The sequence below is a fragment of the Triturus cristatus genome, chromosome 4_2 (genome assembly GCF_964204655.1).
Source record: "Triturus cristatus chromosome 4_2, aTriCri1.1, whole genome shotgun sequence".
NCBI classification, from domain to species: domain Eukaryota; kingdom Metazoa; phylum Chordata; class Amphibia; order Caudata; family Salamandridae; genus Triturus; species Triturus cristatus.
The window spans coordinates 529,152,921-529,173,097 of NC_140586.1; the positions used below are offsets into that span (position 1 = coordinate 529,152,921).

The 20,177-nt window shown below is 47.4% G+C and overlaps 1 protein-coding gene across 4 annotated transcripts in view; it reads left to right on the top strand.

Annotated features, from left to right (window-relative positions):
* The window catches only part of PKN2 (protein kinase N2), a 793,532-nt gene that overhangs the window by 614,747 nt on the left and 158,608 nt on the right, over positions 1–20,177 (top strand). For all 4 annotated transcript variants that reach the window (XM_085602131.1, XM_085602129.1, XM_085602128.1 and 1 more), the window contains 2 exons: positions 8,255–8,440; positions 9,030–9,139. In XM_085602131.1, the coding sequence (XP_085458257.1) occupies positions 8,255–8,440; positions 9,030–9,139 (296 nt within the window). The remainder of the gene's footprint in view (positions 1–8,254; positions 8,441–9,029; positions 9,140–20,177) is intronic.

Consider the following 20,177-nt stretch of genomic DNA (forward strand, 5'->3'; position numbering starts at 1 on the left):
AGCGAAACTCATCTCTTGCCAAAGCTGTTGTAAATTCCTTTTGGAGTGTGTTGCTTTTCTGACCACAGCTTTTTCACAGCATACCAGAACAGATTGTGTCCATTTGAAACTGATTTGTACTAAGTTATTTTCTCTTTATTTTATTCTCTTGCTTATCTTTCCTATTTTTTTTCAGCCTACCATCCTTTATTATTTCCTTCCTTCTTTCTTTCTTTTTCTCTTTCTCTCTTTCCGTTTCTTTCCTTTCTTCTTTTTCCTCCTTTCTTGCCTTCTTTCATTCTTTTTTCTTTAATTCTGTCTTTTTCTTTCCCTTTCTAACTTTCATTCTTTTTTGCCTTCTTAATTTTCTATTTCTTTCCTTGTTTCCATTTTCTTTCCCTTTACTTTTTTCTTTTTCTGTTTCTTTAATTTTCTCTCTCCTCTTTACTTGTTTCCTTGTCTTTCTTTATCACTTATTCTCTCTTTCTTTCCTTCTTTTTCTCTCTTGCCTTCTCTCTTGCCTTCTCTTTCATTCGGTTTCCTTTTTCTTTCTTTCAGTCTGTTTTCTTTCTGTCTTAACGTCCTTCCTTCTTCATTAAAGACGAGGCTTGCAGCCAGTGGTGGACTGACTTTTTTAGATCTGTGTTGGCGAAGTCCTTTTGATTTTACTAAAAGTCTGTGTATAACATTGTTCCTTGTCGGGGTTTCAGCCAGACTTAATTCATTACTCTATGGTTGATGTCATTGAGCTTTTTTGTTCCACCCACTCCAGCATGCACTAAGGGACAATGTATCAGTCCACTTCAGCCAATGACTGACTTCACTACGAGTTATGGCATGATCCCAAAATGTGTTCTTTTTTTTTCTCAAACAGATTTTATTAGTCAAATAGCACATATGTGGCAGAGCTCTGTAACGCAGAGACTTCTGTATAATAAACTTAAAGCGTTATGACTTTTACATTTTCATAATAAGATGAATAAAAAATGGAGAGCAATGCAGATGAAAGAAACAATGACAACCCCATCCCAACAACCCTCCCACCCCCCCATCGCACTAACATCCTCCCAAAAGAGGCACAGCAATAGAACATGCAGCACAATGCGATTTCAGCACACGAATACACAGTAATCCACCGTTTGCACCAACAAAGTAAAACCTACACCGGATTGAGGGGCCCTGTTGTAGAAACCGGCTCCAACTCCACGCCTCGATAGTCCGCCCATCGCTTCCAAATGTTTACGCGGGCACCCTCTTGCAGTAAAAATGGGAAGCTCCAAGCCCATGCAAAAGTCTAGGCCATTCTTCCATGCGGACACTGCAGGCGCCGCCGGTGCCTTCCAGGCCCTAGCAATGTCTCTTTGCCAGAACGAACCCAAGCAACATGAGATGGCGTTTATATATGTTGCCCCCAATCCTATCCATAACATGTATGAGCACCAGCTTCGGTCAGTGGGGGAGGTCCCAACCCAACACCTCAGAGAGGTAGGCCATCACTCCCCTCCAGAATCGTGTCAAGGAAGAACAGTGCCAAACTGTGTACATCAGGGTACCCTCCTCCCGTTCGCACCGGAGACACACCCGGGAGGCTACCAGTCCCGCCTTCCACAATCGAGCCCTGGTGAAATATAACCGATGAAGATATTTAAACTGGACCAGGCGCAGTCGTATCGCTATAGCCGACACCCGCGGGGAAGCTAAGGCCTCCGTCCTGTCTTCCTTATCAAGTGGGCGACGGTCTCCCTCCCAGGTCCCTCTAAGCTTCTGCAGTGTGGTAGAACAGTGAGTAACCAGGGATAGGTAAATCTTAAAGATCTTGTGATCCTGAAGATCACCCATAGAAGCGAAGGTGTTTATCGGGCTAAACTCCGCCAGTGACTCCAAACCCTCCAGGCTAGGGGAAAGGGCGTGCCGAAACTGGAGATATTTATAGAATTGGGTTTTCGGCATGTGGAAGTCCTTTTGTAGGTCCTAAAAGGACTTCAGGACCGGCCCCCGCATCATATCCCCCAGGGTAGCGATACCAATGCTATCCCATCCACGAATCCTCAAAAGAGTGGCTAATTGTGGCAGACGCCCGTTATTCCACAGAGGGGTCTCCCACATTAGTTTATTCCACCACCTCATCCTCCGGAGGGCCTGCCGGCAAATTTGGAAAACGACCTTTGTCGCCGATGGCAATGAACTGTGTATCGGTGCAGAGTACAGTATTGTGTGTAGGGAGAAATCCCCAACACGGCACCGCTCAACTGCATAGGCCTGGTCGTCCCTATCCCCATACCACCACTCGTTCAGAACGAGGAGGTGTGAGGCCATATAGTATGAAAGAATATCGGAAGTCGCCAGCCCCCCACAGTACGTAGAGAGGAAGCATGTCCGTAGGGCAACTCGCACCGCTCCTCCCGCCCATAGAAACTAACCCAGGGCGGCATTAACCTGTCGGAACCATCTGGGGGAAATTGGATAGGGGTGATTCTGCAATTGATATAATAGACGGGGGAGCGAGACCATCTTGAATGTGGCCGATCTACCATAAATTGACAGTGGCATCTGGGACCAAGTCTTTAGATCCTCCTGCACGCGTTCCCAAACCGGAATCAGGTTCCTTTCCCAAGACACGGTAGGCGAGTCCGATAGGAATACTCCCAAATAATTCATCCCCCTGTAACCACTCGAACCGACGAAGCCCAGGACCCAAGACCCGACGCGTCCCCAAGAACCCACAAGGTGGACTTGCGGTAGTTCAGGTAGAGACCCGACGATTCCCCAAAGATCTGCATAATGCGGAGCAATCTAGAACCTGTCTTATCTACATCGGTAAGGAAAAACAAAACATCTTTGGCATATAATGCAATACAACCTGATAGTCCGTGCGCCCATTCAAATCCAGACACCTGTACATCAACATGCACCCAAGCGGCCAGGGGTTCCATAGCTAATGCAAACAGGTATGGAGACAGAGGGCAGCCATGCCGGGTGCCCCGTCCAATGGAAAAGGTGGAGGAGGTAGTGCCGGCAACGCGCACTGACGCGGTGAGATCAGTGTAGAGTAGAGTAAAGTCAGGTAGGACAAGAAGCGTGGTCCGAAATTCAGCCTGTGTAGCGACGCAAATAAGTACACCCAACTAAGGGAATCGAATGCCCTGTCTGTATCTGCCAGTAATAGCGCCGCCTGTTTACCTAGTCCTCGAATGGTCGCAACAGCAATATGTGCTCCTCGAATATTGTGTCGGGTCGCCCTCTGGGGCACAAACACTGCCTGATCTCTGTGCACTAAAGTAGTAATATGGGACCGCAGGCGATTGGTAAGCGCCTTGGCCAGAATTTTGGCTTCGGCGTTCAGGAGGGAAATAGGGCGGTAGGAAGCGTGTTGATCAGGGGGTCGGCCAGGTTTATGAAAGACCACTACCTCTGCATGTCTCCAGTCACGAGGGAGGCATCCCCGCTCACGGGCCTCCTCTACCACCCTGAGGTAGTAGGGCCCCAGCTGCAAGAAGTATTTCTAAAAAATTCACATATTGGCCTCCGCTTGTAGCAGTGCTTCCCTACGCGCTCTGTGAGCTGCCGCACAGAAGAAGATGTCGATACCCCGTAAAGTGGGCTTCAAGGCCTCCCACAGGGGTTCGGCGTCCGAAACCGATCCCACACTGAGTGTCAAGTATTGGTCAATAGCACCTTCCATATGTTCCCTCTAGTCTTCCTTTTGGAGGTTCCAAGCCAGGAGGCGCCAGGGGAAAGGCTGTCTCGCCCGGCCCACTTGTAATGTAAGGGCTATCGGCGAATGATCCGAGAGGCCCCTCGGAAGAATATCGTCCAGACCACCCTGAATGCCGCCACCCGGGGAACAAACAGGTAATCAAGGCGGGAGTAAAAACCGCAAACCGCCGAGAGAAATGTGTACCCTTGGGCATTACCATGTAACCAGCGCCACGGGTCCTCCCAACCAAGCCCCAACGCCAAAGAGTATAATTTCGTGGGCCGGTGAACTGCTATATCCCCCCTCCCCAGGCCTCCACCGATCCCTGATCACATCCATCACGTCATTCCAGCCACCCCCCCCCCCCCCAACCACAGACAGGCCCTCTGGTATATATGCCCATAGTGTCATCAGTCGTTCTACTAGACCCCACAAAAGTGGAGGGGGAGCTTAGACACAGGCCAACACCACAGGTTCCTCCCAGATCATGCCCTGCAGCAACAAATACCTCCCCTGAGTGTCCGCCCATGTCTTAACGTGTGTATTGGACCCGGCGATGAATCATGACTACCACCCCCCTGTGAACCCCTCACAAAGCCCGCGTGAAACACATGAACGTGCCCATAACGCTGAAAACAAAGTGCTTTTGATCCCATAAGGTGTGTTTCTTGTAGCATAAGTATGTCAGCGTGGGCCCTCTTAGCCTGTTGAAGTATGGCCCCACGTTTAATTTTGTCTAGAGCCCCCCTGACAATCTAACTCACTATTCAAAGGGTACCAGAGGGCCCCGGGGAACTATCGAGCGGGACTGCCATGAGAGATCATGGTTGCGTGTGCTAGTGTAGAGAAAGAGATGTGTGCTGTGCGTAAGTAGGCCTAATGTTAGTGTAGAGAAGTACGATCCGGGGATAAAAACAGTAACAAAACAACCCAGCAAACCCCCAACCTATACCTCAACAACGATGAAGTATCTGTTGCGGCGAGTGTGGGCCGTAAACCCCAACGGGGGGTCTCGTAACACACCGTTGAATGGATCTCCAACTTACAGCCCATTGTAGACAGGCACACTCTGTCGGGGAAGGTCCAACAGAAAAAACATCCCATGTACGGGCTTCTCCGATCAAAGCGGCAATGTCCAGGACTCATGGGACTACAGTCACCTCCTCCAGTCATGAGGCCGACGTAGTCTGCTGGGAGGGCGATCCAGCCCGGGAGGATTCACTGCATGATTGAGCCCGACGTATGGATCTGGATTGTCTGTGACCCTTAGATTTTGGTTAAGGCAGCTTCCGAGCTGCCTTGCTAGATGAGTGGTCCGATTCCCTCCTAGACGGCGTGTGAGGATGCAGGTGCACCGTCTCGTCTGTCCAGTGAAACACTTCTTCCGGCGAATCAAAAAAGTGGGTGCGGGACCGATACACCACCCGCAAACGGGCCGGATACAGCAGTGCGTATGGAAGTTTCAGTTCTCGAAGACGGGCCTTGGCTGCCAGAAACGGTTGCCTCCATTGCTGAACCAGCTTCATGTAGTCTCGAAAAATCAATATACGAGAATTATCAAAAGGCAAAGGTTCCTTGGCTCTGGCCTGCTTGAGAATTACATTACGGTCGTGATAATGCAGCAACTTTGCGATGACCGGCCTCGGGCGGGCCCCAGGCGGAGGCTTCTCCATTAGAGCTCTATGGGCGCGCTGCACCACAAAGCAGCGAGACAAGGACTCCGGGGGGAGCCAACTCTCCAGCCATTGAGTAAGAAACCGCTCCATATCTCCCCCCTCACAGCCCTCCGGTAAGCCTACAAAGCAGAGGTTGTTGCGCCTGGCCCTTTCCTCGGCATCCTCCACCCGTGCCGCAAGGCCACGCTGAGTTGTCTCTATTGTGGCCACCCGCTTCTGTAGGGTGGTGACCTAGTCTTCCACGCCAGAAATCCTGGACTCTGCTTCCTTAATGCGAGCCACCGCGTTCCACAAATCTTGCCGTAGGAGCATGCCATCAGAGCCGACCGCCCCGATTTTAGCGTCCAGCATGTCCCTGGACTACGTAATAGCAGCCATAAGTGCGGCGTTGTCTGGCATGTCCGGCACGACCCCTTGGTCCCCCCCGGGTACCGCCACAGGGGCCCCAGGGCCTGTTAACTTGTCAAGTGTGCTCTGCTTGGCCGAACCCCCTCCTGCCTTGTCTCTCCTCATGGTGGCCACCGAACCCTCCGACACCCAGGATATCTTCAAGCCGACTCACCAAGCAGCTTCATCGTGCAGGTTGAGAGGGAGGCCGCAGAGGAGTAGACCCGCGGTCCGCACAGCCCGGTCTGGCCGCCGACTGCGAGACCGCCAACAAGAGGGGGGGAGGAAAAATGGGAGGGGGGCCCTGGGGCTGCCCAGCCCCGGTCAGAGGGTGTCCACAGGCAGCCGCCTGTTGCCACAACGCCACAGCACTCCGCCTAGGCCACCCGTGCTGATCCCCAGGGTGGCCGCGCCCACACAGGCGTCTACTGCTGATAGGGCTCTCTGGTAGGGAACCAGGGGGATCCCCTACTCACTTCTCGTTGTTCCCTCAGGGGTCCGCCTCCAGCTTCCAGGGTGCGCAGCAATGGCCAAAGACCGCCCACGCCCCCGACAACCCCGCAGTTTGTGTGCACCACAGCAAGCTCGCACTACCCAAAATGGCCGCCGACGTGGTCGTGTAGTGCAGCCAATGAAGGTAGGGGTAGCTCACCAGACGCCGGAGAGCCAAAGATGCCTCAGACCCAACACCGGCCCAGCAGTAAAGAGGTGGCCTCCGGCCCCGGTACACAACTTCGCCTCCCCCCTACTTCACCCGTGGCCCGATGTGGCCGCCGATAAGCCTGCTGCTGCCCAGGTGGGGGAGCGCGGAGGGAGAGGACCACACACCGGGCGTCTGCGCCTCAGACCCAGCAGACATTGCCCCTCAAGATTCTCAGCCCATGGTCAGCCACCGCAGGCTCACTAGCGCCGTCGTTGCTCTCTGCCGAGGTCCCCAGACACGGCGCTCTCCGGCCACCAGCCTCCGCTCCAGACCACCAGTTTATGGCGCAGCACAGTCGCCTGCAGGCCTCGCTCAAAGTCAATGCTACCTTGTCTCTTCAAGCAGTAATCCACAGCCAAAATGGGGTGAAAAACACAGCCCCCACAAATGCGCCCCCAGCCCCCCTCCCCCCCCCCCCGGACAATCGAGGAAGCCGAGACAGATTGTAGAAGCAGGATAAGTAGAGGATAATTGCTTAGGCTGGACGGAGCTCACCTAACACACATTCGCCATTATGGCTTGCTAGGCCACGCCCCCCAATGTATTATAATGAAATGTATATATTTTATTTATTTTTATTTTTTGAGGGCCGAGCATATTTCCAAACAATAAAGTTTTGCAAAAACCATGACAAAACAAGAATTGCCAGAAGGCTGGCGGCTAACGCCAGACCTATTGCCTTTGCCAGTGGTTGTTGTTGTTTTACAACAAGCAATATTTTTCACCTATGCCTAATCTCAGTGTACATGCAATTATTTTGGGTATTCCAGTATTGCTTGGTGCCAGGTCTCCTAACAATATGTACTTTGTGTAAACAGTGATTATTTATATAATACACTTGCCGAATTATGGATATTGAGGGTTTTCAGGTTTACACTTTCCCAGCACAATTTGTTTGACAATTGAGTACATGTAATGAATGACACCCTTTCCTACTCAGTCTCTGACAAAACTACTGAATGGTTCACGTTCACATATCTTGTATGATTTATGATTGGATTTTAGTCTAATTAGGCACAAGTGTGGAAAATGCTTGTTGTTTGAATAACCAAATGTAACTAAGTGAATGTTCACTTAATTTGTATGGTCTTTCGCTGGCTGCTCATGTCGCCCTACCGAGCAGAGGAGTATGCGCTGGGGTGCTCCCTCTTGAACTTTGTTTGGATTTTACATGTTTGCACTATGTTAAATACAATACCCAAACATATGGGAGGTGAACTTGCTAGCTTGATAATTGGGTATTTCTAACGAGTCCACAATGTGTGGCACTGCATCTATGTTAGGATGTTATTTTGTTTAATAAGTTGCTGAAACTGATCTTTGAAAAGCACATTTGTATGGCGACCCTTTGCAGGCCATGTTCACAATTTTATGATGTAGTTTAGAAAGCTTAGTAGAAGAGAGTTCAAATTTTCTACGAAAAAATAACATTTGTTTCAAGATTATGTATAACTTTGGTCCTTCACTGGGAGCTTTGAATTGAGATTGCTCTTTGTCCTCAGGTGCGGAGTTGAGCCTAAGAGACGGAGCTGTAAGTTTAGAGTTGTTGAAATGTTCTGTCTTCACCCCATATTCTAAATGACATGCATGTTGCATTCTTTGTCTTATTATTGCGTTTGTTCATTTTTATTTCTGTAAGAGTAAATTATATTTTGTTTTTGTGCTACGTATCAAGTTCATGACTGACAGAAAGCTTCATTATTTATTTTTTAATGTGCACTGTACTAAGTGTTAATGAAAATAAACTCTCTCTGGTTGATGTTTTGGTTAAATAATTTCTATACCCCATAACTTTACATCATGTTTTCACAGGTACTCTGGAAGTTAGGCTAATGGGTTGTCGAGATATTCTGGATAATGTTCCTGGTCGATCAAAAGCCACCTCAGCTACCCTTCCCGGTTTGAGTCCAAGTGAATCCAGATCATCATTCATGAGTCGAACTAACAAGAATAAAAGCGGAAGCAGTCGAAACCTCCTGAAGGCAGATGATATTTCTAGTTCAGTAATTTCAGTTAATTTTTTGAGCAATAATCCTGCTGCCTTTCCTGGCTGCGCAATATTGTCATTTGATTTCTATTATAAAGTGAAAAAAAATTGTTAAGCAAAATATGTGGTGGCAGTTGTGAAAGGCTGGCCCTTCTAGCTCGTTCGAGAACAGAAATGATGTTGTTTGAGCTCCTAAATCTTTAAAAATTGAGTTCCTTAAAGAAAATGTAAAATGTTTATAAGGAAGTGGTGTCACTGAGGAATGGTTTGTGCTGTACTTGTGTGTGTGAAGTAGGAATTTGCGACCTTATAGGATTCAGCACAGTTAATGTAACCTCGTGATCTATACTACAAGACATTACAATTATGCATAGAGAGATTGCAAATACCCTTGTTATACTTCTGAAAACATAACTCATTCATGTAGTTAATGGGACAGAAATACTTTACATCAGTAGATTTGCTCAAAACAAATCCTGTGTTAAAGGAACTATTTCTTCTGACCTTAAAGTGTTTGCTGTCACAGAGTTAAACACTAGCATTTTGTGTTTTCTAAATCCTCTTATGCGTTTAAGCTGAGCTCTTGTATTTTCCTTACAGATGAGGTCTGTGCTGTGTTGAAACTCGACAATACTGTTGTTGGTCAGACAAACTGGAAGCCTATTTCTAACCAGTCATGGGATCAAAAGTTTACACTGGAGCTGGACAGGGTGAGAAGAATATGTGGCGTTGAATCATTTTCATTATCAGACAAACATTCTCTTTTTTTTTTTTTTTTAAACTAAATTTCTCGTTTTTTAAGAGTGCATCAATTTTACATATTTACATGGCAAGGAAAGCCTCACCAGCAGTTTAACTTCGTTTTCTCATTTAAAACGTATTTGTTCTCCTAAATCAAAGTACTTGCTGCTCTGTAGTGCCTGGAGTTATTGAAATATAATGCTGAAGGGAGATTTCTCAGAGTTTTGAAATGCCCAGCTAATTTCGCACCTGTGACTTAGTAGTAAAAGATTCAGGGGTGCGTCCATTTTATATCAGTAGGTCCAGCAGGCCTACATTTAGAACCATTTGACTATCCTGTCTTAGATCTTATACATACCTCTCTATTGGCTATTACACAGCTTGAAATAGGAGTTGAAAAGAAAGAACAGTAAACATGTCTGTGCTTTTGGCTAAAGAAATCTTCACAAGTCCGTTTCAGCTGAACGTATGGCTCTGTAGAAATTAAATAAAGGTTTTAGATTCGGTTAAAAATGGGGACAAACTCCAAGCAGCTATTATTGTGGTTCTTAGCGTGGAATAGCTTGCCTCTGACAGTGTTCTTGTCTTTTCTCTTTATGCACATGGCTGAATGGCCCATGGCATATTTGTTCTTCATGAGGTGGCCATGGAACTGTGTACTTCCAAGATAAGAATCGGAAAGCATAGGGACAATGTATTCACTCATTCCGCGTTGTATTAGCATGGGCTGTCAACCACAGCAATTGTGATGCAGGTATTGAAAGGTGACTCAATCTAGGAATAAATCATAAATATTGTGCGGGGTGTGGGACTTGACCACAACAGTCAAACACAGCTTGGGCAGTCGGGGCAAAAGATCATTGTTTCAAGCTGTACAATAATATCCCCGCTGTCCCGTACATAACTCCTAGTAGTCATTGCCAAATCCTTAATAAAAACATCAATATATTTGCAAAGAGGTTCCAAGACCGACCCACAGCCAGAAACTATGGGCCGCCAAGGAGGATTTTCCACATCCTTATGCACCTTGGGGAGTGTATACAATAAGGGGGTCCTCGGATTCTTTGAATTCAGAAAAATGAATTCTTTATTGCTAAGAAAACCCACCGATTTAGCATCAGTTGTCACATTCAATATTGATTTCTGAATTTCAACTAAAGCATTAGTTCTAAGAATCCGATAGTGTTCAGCATTGTTAAGTTGTCTTTTGATCTCTGATTTGTATTTATCAATAGACTGAACCACAATTCCACCATCCTTATCTGCACTTTTTATAATTATATCCTGATTTTGTTAGTGTATTAAGGGCTTGACGTTCAGACAAAGAGATGTTATAGGGTATATATTAGAAATATTTGTACAGGCCGGTAACTTCTTTGAGTACCATAGCTTCGAATGCCAACAATTCAACCGGCATTTTACCAGTCAGTGGATTAAATGTTGACAAAGGTCTCAGTCCAGAGGGATTAAAACAGTCATGACTCATATTATTCAAGAAAAATGTCTTTAAACGTAATTTACGAAAAAATTGTAAAAGTTCCATTTGGATCTCGAAAAGAGAAGATTTCTCAGTAGGCACGAAACTCAATCCCTTGCTTAGAAGGGAAACCTCGTCCATAGACAATAAGTGGCTTGATAGATTAAAAATTGGGATAATTTCATTATTTTCAACGGTTGGATCTGAATTTGATGGAGGAGCAACAGAAAAACTATCACCATTCACCAGTGTTGGACCATTCATTGTTGAGGGGGCCCCCACTGATAAAATTTGCGAGGAGTCTGTCGCTCTCCCGACTGGAAATTCCAACGTGATTGAGGGGGTAGCGGTGGCCTGCTTCTCCCTCGTCAGCAATAGTCTTGTTAACTTTATCAAGAGCAATTTTGGCATCATTAACAATATCACCTTCCCTCAGTAGTCTCTCTAAATCCGCAATTATTTCCAGTTCTTTCTTGCTATGTTCTAAGGCAGTGTCGATACCATGTACAAGCCAATGTCGAGAACAAGTAATTCCGATATGGCTAAAACCCTTCCTGAACTTGGGATCATTGATGAAAATTACCGGGACATTGCGTACTTGCAACCCCACAGGTATTACATCTTTCTTCAAATATTCAGTCATCATGAGAGCATGTAAGATAGTGAGAACATGCTTTTTTCTACACTGTTCCAATTCATCAAGCAATACCTGTGTTTCGCTAACAACTGGTTGTACCACTGTCGAACCCAACAGTGATGGACCATTCTTAATTTTAGAAATATACTCCTCAGAATATGTAGGTACTTCGAGGTTGGCCATCATAAAATAAGACAAATTAACGAGACCAAACCAAGGAGCTCTCAGTTAAACAACTGTACTTAAATCATTAACCACCACAAGGGCAGAATTAAGATACAGCATTAAAAAAACTGTTTCCTTGAGCAGCATATTCTCCTCTGCAAATTCAGTTGGTGAAGATAATTCAAATTTACTGAGGTGCTCTTGCTCCAATTCAAAACCAATGAATCTAAATTATCAAAGAAAAATGATACTTATGGAATTAAAGTGGCCTAAGTATCACAATAGAAACTTAGAATTGGACATTGAACAGAATTCAAGGGTTAGTTCTTGTCTAGTACTAGCAAAACAAATGCTAAACTCATTGTTCGTACACTGAATATAATTTTGTAAACCGTGATTGGTTTGTATGTTTTTCAATTTCAAACTGAAGTTCATTTTGTAGCTGTGAGTTAGTTGATCTGAAGGAGACAAGTAATTGGATAAATTAACCGAGACAGGTCGTCCAAATGTGTCAGATTAACTGTGATTGTGTTGAATGCCTATCTTTAAGCAGAATAGACGTTTTTCTAAATGGGCAACTAAGTGTAAACCATCAGAGGCTGTCGTAGGACTAATAGTTTTCTATTTGGGGCATCAAATCCAGAGTCTACTCTGAGTGTGATCCATTCTGGGGCAGGAATGGGTTTTTCTATAGAAATACTTGGGCATAAGACATTAAACATAGTCATTGTGAAAGTTGCAGCACTGAGAGCTTTCAGAGCAGCAAAATGTGTCCTGTGATCGAAAGCCTGCTTGTATATCAGTTTAAGATGGCACAAAACTAGTATTTAAACAAATCAAAGGCATCATGATATGCACTATTCTGGGTGTCTTCCAAGAAGATTGCATTAATTGGGGAAATTCTGAACTCCAGGCTGGAAAAAGTCTTTCCTATTTCATAGAGGGTAATGCCATCAGCCAGATGGGTACCACTTATTAGACAGCATAGAACTTATGAGGCTTTTGGGACTTCGGGCATCCTGCAAAGAGACTACTCCCCATGCCTTACTCCGGGTGTGCTCTCTTCCTTCATTTGTTGTAGGATTTTGTATTGTTGAATGAGCCTGCCTCAGCCCTTGCTACCTTGGACCCAGCCTAGTGGTGGTGGGAGCATCCTACTACCTTTTTAGGTTGATCCTTCTTCAGCCTGCCCCATCCACAATGTGCAAACTTCAGAGGACCTGTTGTGTGCATACTTTAGGGATCTGTACATCAGTGGCTTATGGGACCGATTGATTCATCTCTCTGCTTAAATATCTTGTAGCTGAAACCAACCTTCTTGGCCGAGGTGAGATTCAAAGTAGTGATGATGAACATTGACAATGTGTTTCTGCTTTGTACATGAAAAAAACAAGGAGGTCCCCATCCAGCATCGCTCTTTCTGCTATTCTCTTATTCTTATTGACCATAGCAGCTTCTGCCTGAGCAAAGCCCTTTTGTGCATCTTGCCTACCAACTTCAACACATAATCCTTGCGAGTTACTGTTGCTCACTGTGGCTCCTCCACCGAGACACTGGATGTCCTGGTGGTTGCAAAAGAAATTGAGATTCTGCTTTTGGCCTGTGCCAAAGGCATTGATTCCCTCACTGTGTCAGTAGATGTCATGAGCTTCGTTGGTCATTTGGCGGCCTTTCAGGACAGTGCTAGAGAGTCCCTTTCCACGTCAAATGAAGCCTTAAAAATAGGTCACGTTTGCCCCATGTTGGCTCCGATGATATCTTCCAATATCCCTTGCAACCTGAACCTTGTCTTAGAGAGACTGATGCACAATCATTTTGAGCCACTGGCCTTTTTGATATGAAAATGTTTAACAAAAGACTTTCATCTTAGTTACCATAACCTCGTCCAAGTGGGTAAATGAGCTGGAAGTCCTTCAAATTTCAGGAGCATTCAGCATATTCCACCATACGTGGTGCTTCCAAGGGCTCACCCCATCTTTGTTTCAAAGGGTGTGTCAGAATTAGTTTTGAATGAGACTGCACTTGCAACATTCCTTCCATAGCCACATGCATTGTTGGCTGAAGATATAGTACACAACTTGGATATTAGGCACAATTAGGTTGAAGGTTTCCTAGTTTTGTACCGAGCACCTGCTCAAACTGCCCCACTCGTGTGCTTAAAACATTATATTCTCCCTGAGAAATGCAAAATGTATTTATTTTAATAGTCCAAAGTTGCCCAGTTTAGTCATTGCCTCCTCCCTCTCTAATTCGTAGTTGCTAGTTGCAATGGAATATATCTACACATTGAGAATTAGAAAGAGCTAGGATGTTACAGTAAAATAAAGTTACATTTATGGTGACTTATTGTTAGTCCTTAGGTTCTTATCCATTATCAATATCCCCATACCCCATTGGCTAAAAACACACACAGATAATCTCTTTTAGAAAGAACGGATTTGTACAAAGGGAAAGCTGGGTCTGGTCGGTCAGTGGACTAATGCGTCCCCTGCAGGGGCCTGTGTTCGTCTTCATGGTAACCGGTTATAATACCAGCAGGTCCACTCAGCCTTTCATCCATCTGACGTCAATAAAATGAGTACCATTGAGTTAGGTAACAATAAACATCTGTTATTCAGCGCTAAGATGCCTACGCTTTACAAATGCACGTTATGTTAAAAGTGTGCATAATGTGTGTGTGTGATTCATTATGCATCACTCATGTAGAATTTTTTGCAACAATCTAGTGTTCGAAGCATGTGGGCTGCTGAATTCATATCTGTGCATAGATCGCCACCTAGTGTTGGGTCCGGATGATTGCACATTGTTGTCCTGGAAGAGTCTTCGAAGTATCCTGAGATGGGTGACTCCTCCCCTGGACCACAGTGCGCATGGGCATCCTCTCCATCCTCAGATTGTTTTTTTCCGCCATTGGGTTCGGATGCAACTATCTTAGCTCAACTTCGGAATACTTAGTTTTAGGCCAAAAGGCCTATAGTTTTCGTCGGTACAGTTACCGTTCGGTCTCGACTACTAGTTCTAGTGCTCCACACCCTTTTCAAAATTTCGAATCGAATTGGTCCAAACTTCGACGCTCCATCGACGATGGAATTGAGAACTCCGTTCAAGAGGTGTCCGTTGTGCCACGCCAAGTACCCTCACATCGATGTCCACCCGGTCTGTAATAAATGTCTCTTGCCGGATCACGACGAATCAAAATGCATGGCCTGCGCGCGGTTCCGATCCAAGAAAACTCTACGGAACCAACGGGCAGCGAGGCTCGAGGCGCAGCAGGCAGCGCCCGCACCCACCAACATATTCAGCACCGAGGACGAGGACGCCGAGAGCGTGGAAGAAATACTCTCTAGCCCCGCTTCGGAGCATGGTTCCCAATCGGACGACGATGACGAAGAGCTCTTTCGACGTGAAGAAGCCGTCGACGAGGTAAGGGACATCGACGAAGCCTATGGGGCTGAAGAAGACAGCTCTCCCGAGGAGTTAGGCCAATCCGTCGAAACGGAGGCCGAAATTAGTCGTCAGGCTCCGGTCGAGGGATCGCCTTCGGGCCTTACCCAAGACCTAATCCATGGTTCCTCGGCCCCGCCTTCCGGCCCGGCACTGAACACTATGCAAGAGCCAATATTACCCAAGACGACCGGGTTGTTAAACCCTAAAACATCCATCGCTCCAGTCCCTTCCAAATCGAAAGCGAAACTGGTGTTGGTCGGATCAAAGGCGTCGAAACAGTCCACTGCCTCGGCGCCGACGCCGAAGAAAGTCGTCCGCTCCGAACGCGTACAAAAAGACTTCGGCGCCGAGCTCACCGCAGCAGACGCGGTCGACGTACTGAAGAAGCGCCCCCCCGTGCACAACAAGGCACCGACACCTTCGGCGCCGACACCGAAGCCCGTCGCCTCCGCAGTCAAAATGGCCGCCTCGGCTACGTCGACGCCTAAAGCACCGATGCCGAAGAAGTCCTCGACTACGTCGACTATCGATGCATCCCTTCAAGCCAGTGACCCCCTTCCGACAAAAAAGTCGGGGTCGGCCTCCACACCTACTACCAAGATGCCCACCAAACAACCATCTCAGTTTGCTGTGCAACAGGTCTCTGCATCTCTCCAACGTATTCGGGACCAGGTAGCCCTCCACTCTACCTCGGGTCCCCACACTACCTCACACGGTACAGTGCACTCGGAGCCCACCAACATTACCTTTGGGCTGCCACCGACATCGGCACCGAAACTCTTTCAAATTCGGACACGTGTCCTCCACACACAGTCCACCACCTCTGGCCTACCAGAACACGACCCTTCAGGGCCACAGTTTATCGACGCCGACACTGGCAGGCTCATGCTCCACAAGCGCAAGATCACTCCAGTCAGGGAAGAGGTGCCATACAAAATTCCTCTTAAACGCAAGCTACCGGCGGAGCAGGAACCAGTGCTACAAGAGCACCTCCATCCCCTCCACTTAGATCCGCAGTCCTTTTCTCCTACCACTTCTGAATCAGACCCAATGCAGGAATATGGTGGGGACGATACCATCTACCCCGGGGACGCAGATCCCGATGAAACACAGGATCCTGATCAGGCATGGGATGACCCCACAGACCCAAGTGTCACGCCACATGCTCAGGACGCGCAACTCTACAATATTAAAACTTCTCCTACAAAGGACACGGCCGCATTTAATGCCCTTATCGAACGGGCTGCTGCTCATCATGGGGTGGAACTGCACTCTGACGCCATTGAGGAGGACTTCCTGCTTGACACTTTCGCATCTTCGGAAAGAACTGTCAAGACTCTGCCCTTGCTTAAAGGGGTTCTGAAGCCTGCCAAAGACATTTTCAAAGACACCACAAGAGCCTGAGTCTTAAACCCCAGGATTGAAAAGAAATATAAGCCTGCACCTGGTGACCCTAAATACATTAGGGGTCAGTTGCCATTAGACTCTATGGTGGTTGCCAACGCTCGCAAAAGAGCCCACTCACAGACAACTGGTGATGCTCCTCCCCCAGACAAAGAGTCAAAGGTCCTTGAAACATCTGGCAAACGTGTGGCAGCGCAAGCAGCCAATATCCTGCGCATTGCCAACACACAAGCACTCCTGGCACGTTATGACAGGTCACATTATGACACGCTAGAGTCACTGCTCCAACACCTACCAGAGGAGTATAAAGAGTCAGCGGAGCTCCTCATTAGAGAAGGACAACTCCTCACTAACGCGTCCATAAAATGCCCCCTAGACGCAGCTGACACAACGGCCAGGGCAATAAACACTAGTGTCATGCTGCGACGCCATGCCTGGTTACGCATCTCAGGCTTCAAACCCGAGATCCAAAACCATATCCTCAACTTACCGGTTAACACGGAATTTTTATTTGGCCCAGACGTTGACACTACCCTAGAGAAAATAAAAAAAGACACAGATACTGCCAAATCTATGGGGGCGCTACAAACCCAACAATTTCGTAGTGGTTCCTTTCGTCGCACTGGAAATAGGGGAACATCAAGAGGCCAGGGGTCACAACAGTATGCCAAAGGTGGCACACAAACCACCTACGACAAAAACAGGGGTGGATATCGTGGATCCAGCGCCAAGGGCAGGGGACGTGGATATGGCAACACCAGGTCCTCCCCAAAAAACAAACGGTGACGCCCTCTCCCTACCCCCCGACCACTTAACACCTGTCGGGGGACGACTCCAGCTGTTCCTGCCCGCATGGAAGAACATCACCACGGACAGGTGGGTCAGGGACATCATTCAACATGGGTACTGTCTGGAACTAACTTCCACTCCACCCAATATACCACCGAAGCACCGTCCTATGTCAGCCGAACACTTACATTTACTCCAGCAAGAGGTGCTTGCTATGCTCGCAAAAGGGGCCATAGAAGTAGTGCCCACCGCCCAGCAGGGCACAGGAGTGTACTCTCTGTACTTCTTGATCCCAAAAAAAGGACGGCTCGTTCCGACCTATCCTAGACCTGCGACCCCTAAACCTATATATACTGTCGGAGCATTTCCATATGCTCACCCTCCAACGGGTTCTCCCACTACTCACTCAGGGGGATTTCCTAGCTACACTAGACCTGAAGGATGCATACTTCCACATACCAATACACCCTTCACACAGGAAATACCTCAGATTCACCATTCAGGGGAATCACTATCAGTTCAAAGTTCTCTCCTTCGGAGTAACAACAGCGCCCAGGGTCTTTACCAAGTGCCTGGCGACAGTGGCCGCGCATCTGCGAAGACAAAATATTCACGTCTTCCCTTATTTGGACGACTGGCTAGTTCAGGCCAAATCAGCACAACAATGTGCCACCCACATGTCCCACACCATTCACCTTCTTCACGATCTGGGATTCTCACTAAATTACCCAAAATCAAGTCTCCAACCTGCGCACGTACAACAGTACTTAGGCGCGACAATCAACACTCTGGCTGCCACAGCTCAGCCAACTTTAGTGAGAATCAACAGCATGCAACTGCTGATCTCAAAATTCAAACCTCAACACTCCCTTTCGGCGCGAGTGTTCATGCAGTTGATAGGCATGATGGCCTCCTGCATCTTCATAGTCCCACACGCAAGACTACATATGCGCCCGCTTCAGGAGTGCTTAGCACGTCAGTGGAATCAGGCTCAAGGACAGTTGAAAGACCTAGTGTTGGTGAGCGGTCGGGCATACAACTCTCTGCATTGGTGGAATCCACAAAACCTTTGCAAGGGCCGACCGTTCCAAGAGCCTGTCCCACAAATAATACTGACAGCGGACGCGTCTCTCCAGGGATGGGGAGCTCATGTACTCAATTACACAGTGCAGGGACTATGGACTACACAACAGAAGAAGATGCACATCAACCTTCTGGAACTGATGGCAATCTTCCTGGCAATGAAAGCATTCAAAGTACACCTGTGCAACAAGGTCGTGTTGATCCGGACGGACAACATGACTGCCATGTACTACATACAGAAGCAGGGAGGAACACACTCTCCACAGTTGTCTCATCTGGCTCAGAGCATGTGGAAGTGGGCCATTCAGAGGAACATATTCCTCATGGCGGAACACCTCCCCGGCAAGGACAACCAGATGGCGGATCTGCTCAGCAGACACAGCCACCAGATGCACGAGTGGGAGTTACACCCATCAGTACTCCAACCGTACTTCCAGCAGTGGGGTCATCCAGAGATAGACCTATTCGCCACAAGGGAAAACGCAAAATGCCAAAGCTTTGCCGCCAGGTTCCCACATCCACAGTCGATATGGATGAACTGGTCCGGCAGATTTGCGTACGCTTTTCCCCCAGCGCCGTTGATACCGCTGGTGGCACGCAAACTGCGACAGCACTCACTGACACTCATCCTGGTTGCTCCAACATGGGCACGCCAGCCATGGTACACCACCTTTCTGGAACTTTCCGTGGTGCCGCATCAAAGACTGCGGATCAAACCCGCGCTTTTGACGCAGAACCATGGAGAAATTCAACACCCAGATCCGCAACAGCTGAACCTGGCAATCTGGCTCCTGAAGTCCTAGAGTTTGGCTACCTAAACCTGCCACCTGACTGTATGGAAATCATTAAGGAAGCTAGGAGACCCACTACCAGAGCTTGCTATGCAGCCAAATGGAAGAGGTTTGTCGTTTATTGCACCAACAATCACATTAACCCGCTAGACGCATCTATTACACCTATACCGATGCAATCTAGCATACACCTCAATACGTATCCATTTAACCACAATAGCAGCCTATCTCCAGAACAGGCAGCACCTCTCTTTATTCAGAGTGCCTGCCATCAAAGCCTTCTTGGAAGGACTTAAACGGGTGATTCCCCCAAAGCACCCCCCAGCCCCGGTGTGGAACCTCAACTTGGTCCTCACCAGACTAATGGGTCCACCCTTTGAACCTCTCCATTCTTGTGAGATTCAATTCCTTACCTGGAAAGTGGCTTTCCTGGTTGCCATCACTTCCTTAAGAAGAGTTAGTGAACTCCAGGCACTAACCATTCAAGAGCCATTTATACAAGTTCACGCAAACCGGGTCGTACTGCGTACCAACCCCAAATTCATGCCTAAAGTAATATCGCAGTTCCACATGAACCAAACCATCGAACTGCCTGTTTTCTTTCAAAACCCACAAAATGTCGCTGAGAGGATGCTCCACACACTAGATGTAAAGAGGGCCCTCATGTACTATATTGACAGAACTAAAAACTTTAGGAAGACTAAACAACTCTTTGTTGCCTTCTCTCCACAACACAAAGGCAACGCCATTTCCAAAGCCGGTATAGCCAGATGGATAGTTAAATGTATCCAAATTTGTTATCAAAAAGCTAAACGCACATTAACGATTCCACCACGAGCCCACTCAACACGGAAGTTAGGGGCCTCCATGGCTTTCCTGGGAAACATTCCTTTACAAGAAATATGTAGAGCAGCCACATGGTCCACTATACATACATTTACAAAACACTTCTGTGTAGATGTACACTCAAAACAGCAGGCAGCTGTAGGACAGGCTGTTCTCAAAACTCTTTTTCAGACTGCTGCAGCTGGCACGGGTAGCCGCCGCTAATAGGAGGTACTGCTGTGTATTCTATGCACAGATATGAATTCAGCAGCCCACATGCCTCGAACTGAATATGCTACTTACCAGTATGCATCTGTTCTTGGCATGTAGGGCTGCTGACATTCATATCGCCCACCCTCCTCCCCGGCGCCTGTCGCAGCTGCAGCTCT